A 12,033-nucleotide genomic window follows, 5' to 3' on the forward strand; every position below is an offset into this window, starting at 1 on the left:
TGCTTGGTTGCTCAGTTGTTTGCTTTTCATTCTTCTCACATTTTTCTCTTTTCTGTTTTCCTTTGTTTGTTGCCCTCCTTCGTCCTCCTCTTCGTCTGCATCTCCTCTTCCTGTCTCTCCTCTCTCTGTCTTTCTCTCTCTGCTCGTCACAGTCGTTTCCACTCTCCAATATAAAGTGTCCACTCCTCCCACCCACCCAAACACCCCTCCTGAGTACAGACAGTACAGAGCTAGCACACTGCCACCCTCCTATGTCCGTGTGGCCTCCTCTCCTCCCTCCTCCGCCTCCTCTCCCTCTCAGGAGAAAGAGGTGGGGGCTGCTAGGGAGAGAGCCCAGCTCTCCTCCCAGCTCTCCACCTCGCTCGCCTCAGCCTTTTCCCCAGTCCAGGCAGGAGTGACCACCCAGGGCCGACAGGTCCGTCAGATACCCCTGTCTCCTCCCACAGCAGCCCGCCACCTACACCTTCAACAACAACAGCAGCAACAAGACATCTCGCGCCCCCCAAAACACGGCACCTGGTCCGCCTCCCATTTGCAGCAAATGTACGCCCAAATGCCCCCTTCCGCTTCCCCTCCAGTTATGATGGCCATGCCTGTGAAGCAGGGTTTGCCCCAACAGCCCACCCTCCCGTTGGCTCACCCCCTCCCGCCCCTGAGCACTAGAATGAAGCCCCCACCTCTTGACCCAAACGCCGTGACGGGCCATCACCAGTACCCCCAGCACCAGCCCCACCCTCACTCCAACGGCCAGCCAGATGGCCCCTACTCTCCTCATTCTCAGCATCTGCCACTCACCCCGCAGTACTGCGAGGCCGTCCCCCTGCCTCCTCTGATAGGTCAGACAGCCCCAGGCCCCGCCCCCAGCCACCAGCCCCAGTACCCATCCACCTTCCACCCTCAGCAGCAACTGTATCTGCAACAACAACAGCAACAGGTGTACCACCAGCAGGCCCAGCCCCCGACCACCACTTCCTCCTCCTCCTCCTCACCCCCCTCTTACACTGCCATGTCTGACGGGGGCTCGCCCAAGAAGACCCCCTCCCCCGTCCCCCAGCAGGCCCCCATGTTCAGCAGCAGTAAGTATGAGGAGGTGAGAGGAGGAGGTAGTCTCTCAGCAGTGGGATGGTACTTGTGTGTGTGTGTGTGTGTGTGTGAGGTAGGTCACGTGCGGGAGTGTACTTTCACATGCACCTCACCCATAATGAATCAAGAGAGCATTAAAAAACACACATGCATCATATGCACGCAATACACCAATAGTCCACCTCCACACAGGTTTTTTCACTTACATTGTCTGTCTGATAAGCTCTGTTCTCAGGACTGTGAAGGCAGATCAAACAGTGTTTATTGCTTATGTAAACTTATGTATCTATAGATACGGTCATACTGTGTTTGATCTGTCTGTCAATTATCAGTCACATTGTTGTCACACGGTTACTCAGCTTCAGATAGTGAAAGCTCTTCTCAATCACAAGCGATGTCGCAAACATAGACATTGTAAAGGGATAGTGTGCAGGTTCACGTAGTTCAGATATCGGCGCTTCCCACATGCAGTTACTGAACAACCAAGGCAGCGTTTTCAAAACCAAACCCTTCTGCAACTGTATTACCCTCAGACAATAACATAACTTTCATAACGCACTCAAATGAAATGTAATCAATAGCTGCCTGTAAAGTTTAAAATATATTTTAAAAACATTATTTAGCTGTAAATAATCAGCCAATTTACCAAACAACCAATATCATTCTCCCCGTGAATTTCTCTAATTTCATCATTTCCATTTTCTGCACAAATGAGGCCCAGTGGTCAGCTGTCTTGTCAGCAATTGTTAGCTGTTAGTTATACAGTGAGAGTGTAGCACATCATTCCACAGACGGTCTTCATACAACCTTCCAAGGGGTAAAAAGGTCAATCAACCCATATAGCCATTAACCAATATGGAATTGTGCCCCTCCCAGGCCCCCCTGTCTCTGCAGGTATGCTTTCTGTGGCGCCTCCTCCAGCTACAGTTCCAGCACCCATGGCTGGTCCTCCAGCCCCCCCACCACCACCCGGTCCACCGCCACCCGGTCCACCGCCCCCAATGGCGGTTCCCCCACCCATGCCCCCTCCACTACCCACTGGTGGAGGGCCTCCTGGGGGCCCACCCGGTGCCCAGCACCAACCCTCAGGACTGGCTGCAGCACTGGCTGGAGCCAAACTACGTAAAGTACAAAGGGTGAGCTCCCATGGATAGAGCTAGCTCAGGAGATAAAGATCCAGTCCTTCTGGTTTTTCGTCATCAGTATAATTCTTGAAGCCATCTTATGTAAAGGGCTTAAGGAGGGGTTAAGAAGACAAAGAGCGCGTTCAGTCCACAAACCCCCACAGCGAAAAAACTGCAACCCATTTTATAATGTGCTCTTCAGGATGAGAGCAGTCCGCCCGGGTCTAGTGGCAAAAGTGACTCCAACCGGTCTAGTGGTGGCAGTGGAGGTGGTGGGGAGGGACTAATGCAGGAGATGAATGCCTTACTAGCTCGCAGGTGAAACAGCTACACGAACACACACACACACACACCCTTCACCTTTACTTAACTATGAGGAAACATGTGAAAATACCTGTTCTCTCAGTCATATTAAATTACCTTTTTCATTTTGGTCTTCCTGGTTCTGCTTGACTTGCAGTAAATGTTTGTCTCAAAAAATAAAAGAAGCTCTTGTACTGGTATTTTATCCATGTCTCAATCTTTCTGTACCAGATACTGAACTATTTTTCCCTCTCACAGACGGAAAGCTTCAGAGAAACCTGATGAAGTAAGTCTTTTGCCAGAAATTGTTCATGTTAGTGTTAGCTGAGAAGACCACATGTCTGTTGAATGCTGGAGCCAGCAGCACACAGCTAGCCTGACTCTGTCCAGAGGTAATCTACCTATACCAGCCTCTAAAGCTCACTAATGTTGTGGTTGTACTGGGAGTCATGTGCCACACAATTTATTTGCCGGCAACAGTTTCCAAGAAATAGTCCAGCACATGACTTCTGAAACTTCTGAGAGAGTAAGGCTAGCTTTCCTAAAATATTCAACTGTTCCTTTAAGATGCGATCTTAAATGTAACGTGATTGGGAAACTTACAGTAAAGCTTATTCACTGTTGTTTAGTGACAATTCATTTCTCTCTCTCTCCTGCAGGACGACCCTAGAGGGCCAGGTCAGCAGAACTCAACAGGTACTAAACGAACCTTTTCACCCGATTATTGTCGGTGTTTGGAAGGATATTTTAGAAATGTAATAGTTTACAGATTACTAGTTAGATTACTGGTCATGTAACTATTTTAATTACTTCATCTTACTTTCTTACTTCATAATTATTTTTCACAACAAATGTTTTAAACTAATAATAAAGCTGAAAAGTCCTAAAACATAAATCTAAACCAGGCAGTGTAAACATTACTCAACAAGGATTACAGTCTCAGTTGTTGTAACTGATTACAATTACATTTATTTTGTAATTAAATTACAAAACTGTTACAACTAGTTACTCCCCAACGGCGAATTATTGCATAGCAGAGATGCATTAGTCCCGTAAAACTACCGGTTTTAAGATATCTCCTGCTCTGCATTATAGTTTACTGTTTCAGAGTTGTTTGAATTTATGTTATTAATTCTTTTCTCTTTTCCAGATGCTATGAAAAAGCCATGGGAACGATCCAACTCTGCAGACAAGTCCTCGCTGGTGTCCAGGTCTGTCGATAAGAGGAGTAAAGGGAGTGTGAATATGAAAAAGCAAACCTCGAGCATTAACCACTCAGGTTTCAGCATAAATCTCATCCTTTGTGTTATAACCACTGATGCAAGTAACAAAAATGAAAGACTGATTTTGGAAGAATTGTCAAATATGTGGTTACGTAGGAAGTGACCCTTGAATATGTAGGCTAGTGTGTAATACTCATCTGCAGTTCATCTTTTCGTGTTGCAGAGTGAGACCCGTCGGCAGCACTGGTGAATCAGACACAGAATTTGACAGAATGAAACAGGTTGGTGTCATTGACATGTGTTTAACTACAGTAAAGCATCAAATGGGTTTGTACTTTTTCGATGAACTATTTCACTAACCCTCTGTTGTTGAACTCACATGAAGGTCTTGTTTTGCAGGAAATTTTGGATGAAGTTGTACGTGAGTTGCATAAAGTGAAAGATGAAATCATTAATGGTAAGCAATGCAGTGCTTGTAAAGTTCATTGCTGTATTCTCTCACTAGTTTTTACAACTCTATAAAATGCTTCGACAGCAGTTTGAGTTTAAAAAAAAGCTTGTCAAAACCAGTAATTCTTCATTTTAATTCTATTTTTCCAAACATTTGATACAAAAAAATACTGTGCATGAGCATGAGTGCAAAGTTGTTGCTGCTGAATATTTTCATTCTCTAAAACGTGTTCTTTGTTGCAGCCATCAGACAAGAAATCGGCAGAATCGGTACATCCTAATCTCATCTGAGCAACAGTAGGAGAGCAAGAGGAGGATGGACATGCAGATGCACAGACATGAGGACCAGAGGAATGTTCTCTCAATGTTTCTGTGACCCTGCGATGCCATGATGCAAGTTGCAGAGATGTTGTGCCAACATTTGAGTCTGCTGGACAGCGAAAATGGAAGACAGAAACAGAGAGAAGGGGTTAATGAGACAGGAGAGCAGAATGAGAAGAGAAGGATGCTGAAAGAAAGATTAAAGGACTGACAAACTCAAACGGAGGATGAAAAATATACGAAAAGATGAATTGAGGGATGGACGGACATTCGTGCTGAGTTTGGTGTTGTGGTCCTCTCTGTGCACCTATAGACTCAGTCAGCCCAGTGTTGCAGCTCTTTGTTCTCTGTTCAGTCCAAGTCTTAAGAAGAAAATATTTTTGTTTTCTAAGTTTTTACTGTTTTATTATTTAAAAACTGTGGTGATGATGCTGTTGATGACTGAGTATTTTATTGATATTATAGAAGGAGAAAGGAATCTTGCACACCATTTATGTCAGCCTTTTCTATTTTCTATTGTTTGTTTAGTTTATCCCTAACTATTTCATAATAACAAGCACAAGAAGGCATAATGGTGCTGCAGACTCACCTGCCCTCGACTGGCATATTTTAAAAAACAAAACAAAAAAAACAGGCTTTTTATGACCTTGTTCATGCTGGTGTTGTGTATGTAACTGGTTCTCTCCAGAGATGTTGGAAAACATCATGTTTTCACCACAATTAGCTACTTAAAATACCTCTTTCCTCCAGATCAGAGGCTTAACTGAGCAAATGTTTGGCAATTGACCAGATAACACACAACAGTCTGCGCTATACAACTCCAGTGTGACCGAGGTTCATGTCTCTACCTGTTCATATGTGCGAGATCATTGAAACTTGGGGATTCCTCACAAAACAGGCCGATAACTGTAAATGTGCCACCTGGTTTTACGTAGATATAAAACAATGTAGTACTACATCCTATACTTTGTGAACCTCCCAAGTATGCATGAAACCCCATCTCTATGAATTTGTTTATTTGATTTTGGAAAAAAGAAAAAATACAAACGGTGGTACATTTATCAATGGTTTGTTTCCATGAAGATTCCCCTTTCTATATATGAGATGTTGAACTTGATAATGGTAGCAATGTGGGGGGGAAAAGGGGGGGGGGGGGGTTGCTATGGTCAATATGCAAATCTTACCAGATAAGAATGTGCAGAAAGTGAATGGTAGGCCTATGTGATGGTAGCTAAATGTGTCTTTGCAGAAAGGATTTGGTTCAATATTGGTTGTTGCATTCTATCCACTCTGTCCGCTCTCAACTACGTTCTAATTTAAAAGCTGGAAGTAAATTCATTCAAACAATAGACGTGTCAACCATCTGCACATTATCCTGGTGTGTGTGCGTGTGTGCCCCCCCTTGTGTTTTGTCTAGAAAGTTTACATGGAAAGGAGAATCAACCACAGAACAGTCACTTTCTTTATATTAGGTTATTCTTACAAAGATGTGTTGCCGTTATATATATATATATATATATATATATATATATATATATATATATATATAGTAGTCATTTAAATAGAAACAACAAAGATCACGATTATCAATCACAACACTAAGATCAAGTTAAGTGGGTGGACAAAATAACAGAAACGACTTTCAATAAAATAGCTCTGTAGTAAATATCAATTAAAACGGTCTTTAAATTCAAGTGTTGATTTGCTGTAGGACCAGTGTTCACAAAAAGACGCTCACCAACGCTGACTGAGCAACATGAAATGACCACTGAATTACTTTAGCACGACAGTTAAAAAAAAAAAACACCAAACATTTTGAGACTCCAACTGGCATTTTCTAAACAACTACTTTTCTTGCATAATAACCATGTTCCAGTTATTTTGTCCACTCTTTGTAGATGTAATCAAACTGTTTACAGCACGATGAAGCTGCGAGCATGCAGAATGGAGCGTCACTGTAGAAAAGGCTCTTCTTACTGAAAGGTAAGTTTCAATGCTTATTTTCCACCTCAGCACTGCTCTGTATGAGAGATTTGAAATTGTATTCAGTCATCGGAGAGGCGTTCAGTGCCTCGATTCTCACATTCAGACATTTAGAAGACGTACAGTAATGTGTGTAGGCAGGAAACAAAGCAGTTCGTGCCATTTCTGGTAAACCTCATGAGAATGTATGGGACCTTTTCCTACATAAATGAGGATTTTATTTGTGTTGAAATATTAGCTTTTCATCATTATTTTGCCTTTCTCAGTGCCTTCTGGATAGAAGGGAATGTCACAACAGTGGGCCATGTGCTTATGGCAGGAACACAGGCATGAATAAATAGTGAGAGAAGGAAACCAACTAGCTGTATTTGAATTACCGTCCCATTTTCATGCACTTTGAATGTATGCAAATGAACCACGCACATTCATCTGCCTTTCAGAATCTCAAGTACAGGACTTATTTAAGATGTTAGACAGTTTACTAACAGTGACAACCATACGGAAGGGAATATAATTGCAATATGAGGATAAGAATAGTTCATAGGGGTCAATACATATTTCACGACTGAAATTCACATTTCGGTTCAAAGGAAAATATAATCAGTCACGATCTATTTCTGCTTGCTTAGCTTGTACTCCCGTTTGATTCTGGCGTATGGGCCAATGCTGTCGTCGAACACAAAGTCCCACAACACGCGAATCCAGGAAGTGTGTTGGGGTAGTGAGTCGTAATACTCTGCTGCAATTTGCTTTACCTGCCAAAGAAAACAACATAACGAGTGAGAATTAAAGCATGTGGAAAAAAAGAATGTTAATTGTTCATCAAAATATATATATGAATCATCTAAATTGCAGCTGCAAAGTGTGAGAAGCACCTCAGGGACTCGGACATCCAATTCAAAATGGCACCTTATTTCACTACGACAATCAGATACAGACACAAATGCTGATAGAAGCAGATATTTAACTGCTGTGTTCAACAGGAAACACATTGCACAGTTTCTCTCATAAAGGACTTTCTGTCAAAACCGTCAGACACAGTTTGGACAGCAGTGACCACAGTTGACATAGCAGGATATTAATGCACTGCTGTTTAATTAGAGAATGATAAAAAAAAACAAATCCTGAAAGTGTATCACGTGACAGTTCAAAAACAGTAAACGAACACAAGCAAAAAAGTTGAATAAAAGCAGCTTCCTGCCGGCAGGTATCTCACTTTGGATCTCCTCATGCTCTGGTGGGGCTAGAGAAGCAGCAGCTAATCAATTACAGAGCCCGGCCTTTCACCCGATAAATATTACCAGTTCATAGAAAATGTGACATGTAGCGCAGGAGGCAGATAAGGCCCGTCTTATCTGCCCACACCTTGAGAAAAAATCCCTGACAACCTCAAAAGAATGACTTGAGTCAAACGTTGGAAATTTTGCCACGATGTATCACAAGAACACAGTCTCACCTGAGGTAGTTTGCTGCCAGGTATGCTCGGGAAGTCATGGTGCTCCATGTGATACCCAACGTTGAAGGTGATCAGGTTCAGTGATCCATAGTAGGAATATGTCTCGTGTCCCTTCAGGAACATGTAATGCTCAGCTATGAAATGTCCAGAGATAGGATGCAGTCCCATACACAGGACAGTGCCTGCAATGAGGTAAACAATGGGCTTCAGCCCCCATAGATAGTAGATAATGAAGTCTACGGTGAGCTGAACGGCTGTGTTTAGGATCTCCAGCTGACCCACTGGTTTAGGATTGACCACCAATGGGCGAATGGCGTAGAACAAGGGCTGGAGGAAGAGCCAGAGGACCTTCCTGGCCGGGGTGCAGAAGAACCATCCCTCAATGTCTGTGGGGATGTCAACATCCAGCTGGTCCCCACCAAGATACCGATGGTGGTCGATGTGGTACTTCTTAAAGGAAGCAGAGTAAGGCAACCCGATGGGCAGGTTGGCCCACATGGCAAACCAGCGGTTCCACTTCGCCAGCTTGTTGCCAAAGGCCACATTGTGAGAGATGTCGTGGATAGCCAGAGCCAGGGAGTGGTTAACGCAGCCTCCGAAGGCGTAAGCCCAGAAGAAGATCCACTTCCAGGAGAGGTCATGGACCAGGTAGCAGGCCAGGAGCTGGGTCAGGACCATGCCCGATACTACCCACTTCAGCTGGGGATCCGGACCCATCAGAGACTTGATCTCTGGATATTTGGCTAGGGAGGGAAGCAGACGGAAAATAGGATGGAAAGCGACGTGGACAGAAATGAGGTGATTGTAGGAAAGAAAGGGAGTAGGAAGAGCAGAAGAGGATTACAGGTAGGAAAAACAAAAGGTAGTAAAGGGAAAAAAGAATAGATTTACGAGAAAAGTGAAAGGGAAGAGAAAAAGTTAGATTCATTTCTTTTTCATTTTTTTAAAACATGATTATGTAGAAAGTATAGGACGTTAAATATCTGTCATGAATCCAGCAGGTTAAAGTTGTTTAGCAAAACTCATTCACTGTCAATTCCAAAAGTTTGATCTCAACCTATCACTGTGATGTTGTGTAACCCAAAGAACATAATCAAGCATGGTGTGTGTACCAGCCCTTCTCCTGGGAAGGGCCTGCTGATAAAAGTCATGTTTAATTGGCAGAGGTGTCGTTTTGCTGAGGGAAATAAAACTGAGTGAGATACAAGGGAGTGGTTCAAACAGTCACCATTACAAAAAGAGCGAGACTTAGTTAATATGACACTTACAACAGAATAGACTCATTCGGACACGCAGCTTCTGATTTGTTACACTGGCCACACCTTACAGCCAGAATTCAGGATCACAGGTGTAAAGGAGCATATCCCATCATGCATTAGCTGAAGATAGCCCTGCACCGTCATACAATTTTTCATGCAAATCTGCCCGGCTTCTTTCCTTTTAGCTCATTTGTGTGATGCCACTATGCATGCAAATTGGACCCTCCCTGGTAACTAGAAGGGTATCACTGCATGTAGGTCTCCCCTGTACTGACCAAACCCTTTTTAAGTTGTTAATGTTTAGCCAATAGGCTTTACCTATGCCAAGATACAGCTCCTGCGTATTCTACAGTATGATTTGAACTCACCTCCAGTGTTCCATTTTCTCATACTATTTATAGCCATGTTTATAGAGTATACATCTTCAAGTGCTGATATTGTAGCTCACTCACCATGTTACAGACAGACGTGGTATTTCATTCACAAATGAAGGAGTTTTAACGAAAACTTTATTTCAGATTCAACTCCACACTGTTTTTCAGAGCTACTGCTAAAGAAGACCATCGGGCAGCGTCACAATCATTCATGATCTGTTTGACCACTACTTTAATGGTAGCCGTTAGTAACGTAAAGTTTATGTCATGCAAGTGGAGCCACAAAAGGCTGCAGGCATGCCAAACAAGTATCCATTCAATAAAACATGAACCCGCTTGTCAATCGAAATATCCCACATGATAATTTAAAAAGGAAGTGAGGCTCAACGACCCCTAACACTCGAATCCCTCTGCCTCATCAGGGCAAGGCAGAGGATAATTAAAAGAAAAAAACTCTTTAATAATTCAAGGCCTGGTGGTGTCAAACAACCCATCACCTTTTAGATGTGCTTCTTTCACACCAGAGTAACGATGTGACTGCTGGACAAAGCCAGGATCAAATGTACGTCAACAGGTTCAGATCTTGTTCATCTAAACTGTTTGAATCAAATTACATAATAGATCAAATTACAAAAGCTGACTTCTTCTAATACAGATTTGATGTATTTAAAAAGTGAGAAAATAAGAAGGACCATATACATATAATATACAGTTTGGACAAATATTCTCTTGCATTCATGATATATTGACAACAGCCGAGGTTTAAGGCGGTTTGTTGAATTACGGTTATATTTTCACGGATTCTTCCAGATCCCCCGACTCTCACAAAGCCTTTCTCCTCACTTAATGCACAGCAACTGTTTTTGTCATGCGCAGGGAATGAGTCTTGTTACAAGCCCGGAGACATTGGCAACTGCGCCTGCTATCAATATGCTGGTATTGTCTTCGAAGTCAGAGAAAATGATGACTGATAACAAGAACAGGTGACAGCCCTACGTTAGATTTTCAAGCAAAACTCAAATCTGGTATCCAATATTCAATTTAACTTTTGCTGAAAGCCACATTCCCTCCTTTTGACTTTTGCTTACAAAACTGTCATGAAAATACTGTAAGTACCGAAATTCGAGGTGAACTGTGAGAAAAGAAAATGTGAGATAAATGTAATATGATTTAAAATATTAGTCAAAATTGTAATGTAAATTATATTGTATTTTTATTACTTTTACATATAATTACCTTTGAAGATCTGCAGTTTAAAATAGAGTTTAAAATAATATTTATACTTGTGCTTAGAAAGAATTATGTAACTTACATCCCCAAGTAAGTGACTCACTCATGTATGTCAGTTTCTGTGTATCCCCTGCATCCATTGTGGACGCATAGCTCGTTAAGCAACAGCTATAAACAGGTTTAACCGGCTGCGGCTTTTTAAAAATGAAGAGGAAAGAATTCGCTTCAACTTATAAAACCAACTAACCAGGAATATAACTCAGCAGTTTTCTCAGTGACAGCAAAGCTTTTATTAGTTTTTAAATAATATCTTACCCAGAATTTCTTTTCTTCTTGAAGTGTGCGGCTGTTCATTGTAGACCCATTCAAAGTCGCCTCTTCCACCTGTCTTCCCCATGACTAACCTGTCTCCGTCCGAAGCAACCAGCTCTGTGGCGTTATGTGTGTCATCAAACCTTCACAGTATCGGGACACACCCACTCACGCTGGTTGCAGGCTGCAGGTGTGAGGCGTGATCACAAACTCCTCCCCCCGAGCTGAGCACCTGCTGAAATGTAGGCCATGTAATATTTTGCTCCCCAGCATGCAAACTACTGCTTATTTACATTCTGTCACGAGAACCAACCATTTAAAAAAAGAAAATACAGTCCATACAGCTTGCTCTACCAACAATAATGCATAGGTCTACGAATTTTACGTGACACATCTATTTGTTAAATATCAGTGGAATTAATGGAAGGCTGTTGGTGAAACATAGGATACTATTGTAATACCATTTGTTGTTCCCAGCCTCCGAGATGTAAGAATTTTCTTTGTTTTATATCATTGTAAATGTAATATCTTTGCGTTTTGGACTGTGGCTTTTTCTATTTGAATATGTTACATAGTCTCAGGAAAATTATAATTTTCAAATTCTATAGACCAAGCAATTAGTAAAACAAACAAACAAATTGTGTTGTAATATTTGCATAAAATAGTAAGTGGAACAATTAAAGAAGCTAAAATGATGATCAAGACTCATTTTCACTACCTTGAGTTGTTGTTTTTAAACACCATTATTGTATAGCCTATTCATATTATATTACATGTTGGGCTATGATTAATACGACCATAATATGTTTTTTGTCAACAAATAATTGTTTGCATGTACATTCATGTAAATATCTTTATGCCCAAGTTTTAATAATGAAGACGCTGCAGGTTTGTTTCCCATTTGAAAGGGACTTC

General features: G+C 42.0%; 3 protein-coding genes across 5 annotated transcripts in view; 2 read left to right on the plus strand and 1 right to left on the minus strand.

Moving 5' to 3' along the window:
• The window catches only part of evla (Enah/Vasp-like a), a 32,493-nt gene extending 26,797 nt beyond the window's left edge, over positions 1-5,696 (plus strand). For 2 of the 3 annotated variants that reach the window (XM_079286523.1, XM_079286522.1), the window contains exons 6-14: positions 153-1,076; positions 1,960-2,219; positions 2,410-2,525; positions 2,769-2,796; positions 3,170-3,206; positions 3,661-3,721; positions 3,957-4,014; positions 4,133-4,190; positions 4,427-5,696. In XM_079286523.1, the coding sequence (XP_079142649.1) occupies positions 153-1,076; positions 1,960-2,219; positions 2,410-2,525; positions 2,769-2,796; positions 3,170-3,206; positions 3,661-3,721; positions 3,957-4,014; positions 4,133-4,190; positions 4,427-4,464 (1,580 nt within the window). In that variant the 3' untranslated portion in view covers positions 4,465-5,696. The remainder of the gene's footprint in view (positions 1-152; positions 1,077-1,959; positions 2,220-2,409; positions 2,526-2,768; positions 2,797-3,169; positions 3,207-3,660; positions 3,722-3,956; positions 4,015-4,132; positions 4,191-4,426) is intronic. The other variant, XM_079286524.1, reaches the window with a different exon arrangement.
• Positions 5,697-6,140: 444 nt separating this feature from the next.
• degs2 (delta(4)-desaturase, sphingolipid 2) lies at positions 6,141-11,209 on the minus strand. Its single transcript, XM_079287251.1, has 3 exons — positions 11,122-11,209; positions 7,944-8,686; positions 6,141-7,242 (listed from the first exon to the last, which is right to left on the minus strand). The coding sequence occupies exons 1-3, from the start codon at positions 11,201-11,203 to the stop codon at positions 7,099-7,101; spliced, it is 969 nt and encodes a 322-aa protein (XP_079143377.1). The 5' UTR covers positions 11,204-11,209; the 3' UTR covers positions 6,141-7,098.
• Positions 11,210-11,991: 782 nt separating this feature from the next.
• Positions 11,992-12,033, plus strand: part of yy1a (YY1 transcription factor a) — a gene marked incomplete at its 5' end in the record, with an annotated part of 3,415 nt that continues 3,373 nt past the window's right edge. Inside the window, one exon of the mRNA XM_079286142.1 lies at positions 11,992-12,006. Within this exon, the coding sequence (XP_079142268.1) occupies positions 11,992-12,006 (15 nt within the window). The remainder of the gene's footprint in view (positions 12,007-12,033) is intronic.

Source organism: Melanostigma gelatinosum (genome assembly GCF_949748355.1).
Source record: "Melanostigma gelatinosum genome assembly, chromosome: 16".
Classification (NCBI taxonomy): Eukaryota; Metazoa; Chordata; class Actinopteri; order Perciformes; family Zoarcidae; genus Melanostigma; species Melanostigma gelatinosum.

What these genes read in the sequence shown, in the direction of transcription:
- degs2 (XM_079287251.1), bottom strand. Translation starts at nt 11,203, where the DNA reads ATGGGGAAGACAGGTGGAAGAGGCGACTTTGAATGGGTCTACAATGAA. An exon ending in AAGAAGAAAAGAAATTCTGG is followed by an intron (nt 8,687 to 11,121) that starts GTAAGATATTAT and finishes TTCCCTCCCTAG; the next exon opens with CCAAATATCCAGAGATCAAG. An exon ending in CTGGCAGCAAACTACCTCAG is followed by an intron (nt 7,243 to 7,943) that starts GTGAGACTGTGT and finishes TTTCTTTGGCAG; the next exon opens with GTAAAGCAAATTGCAGCAGA.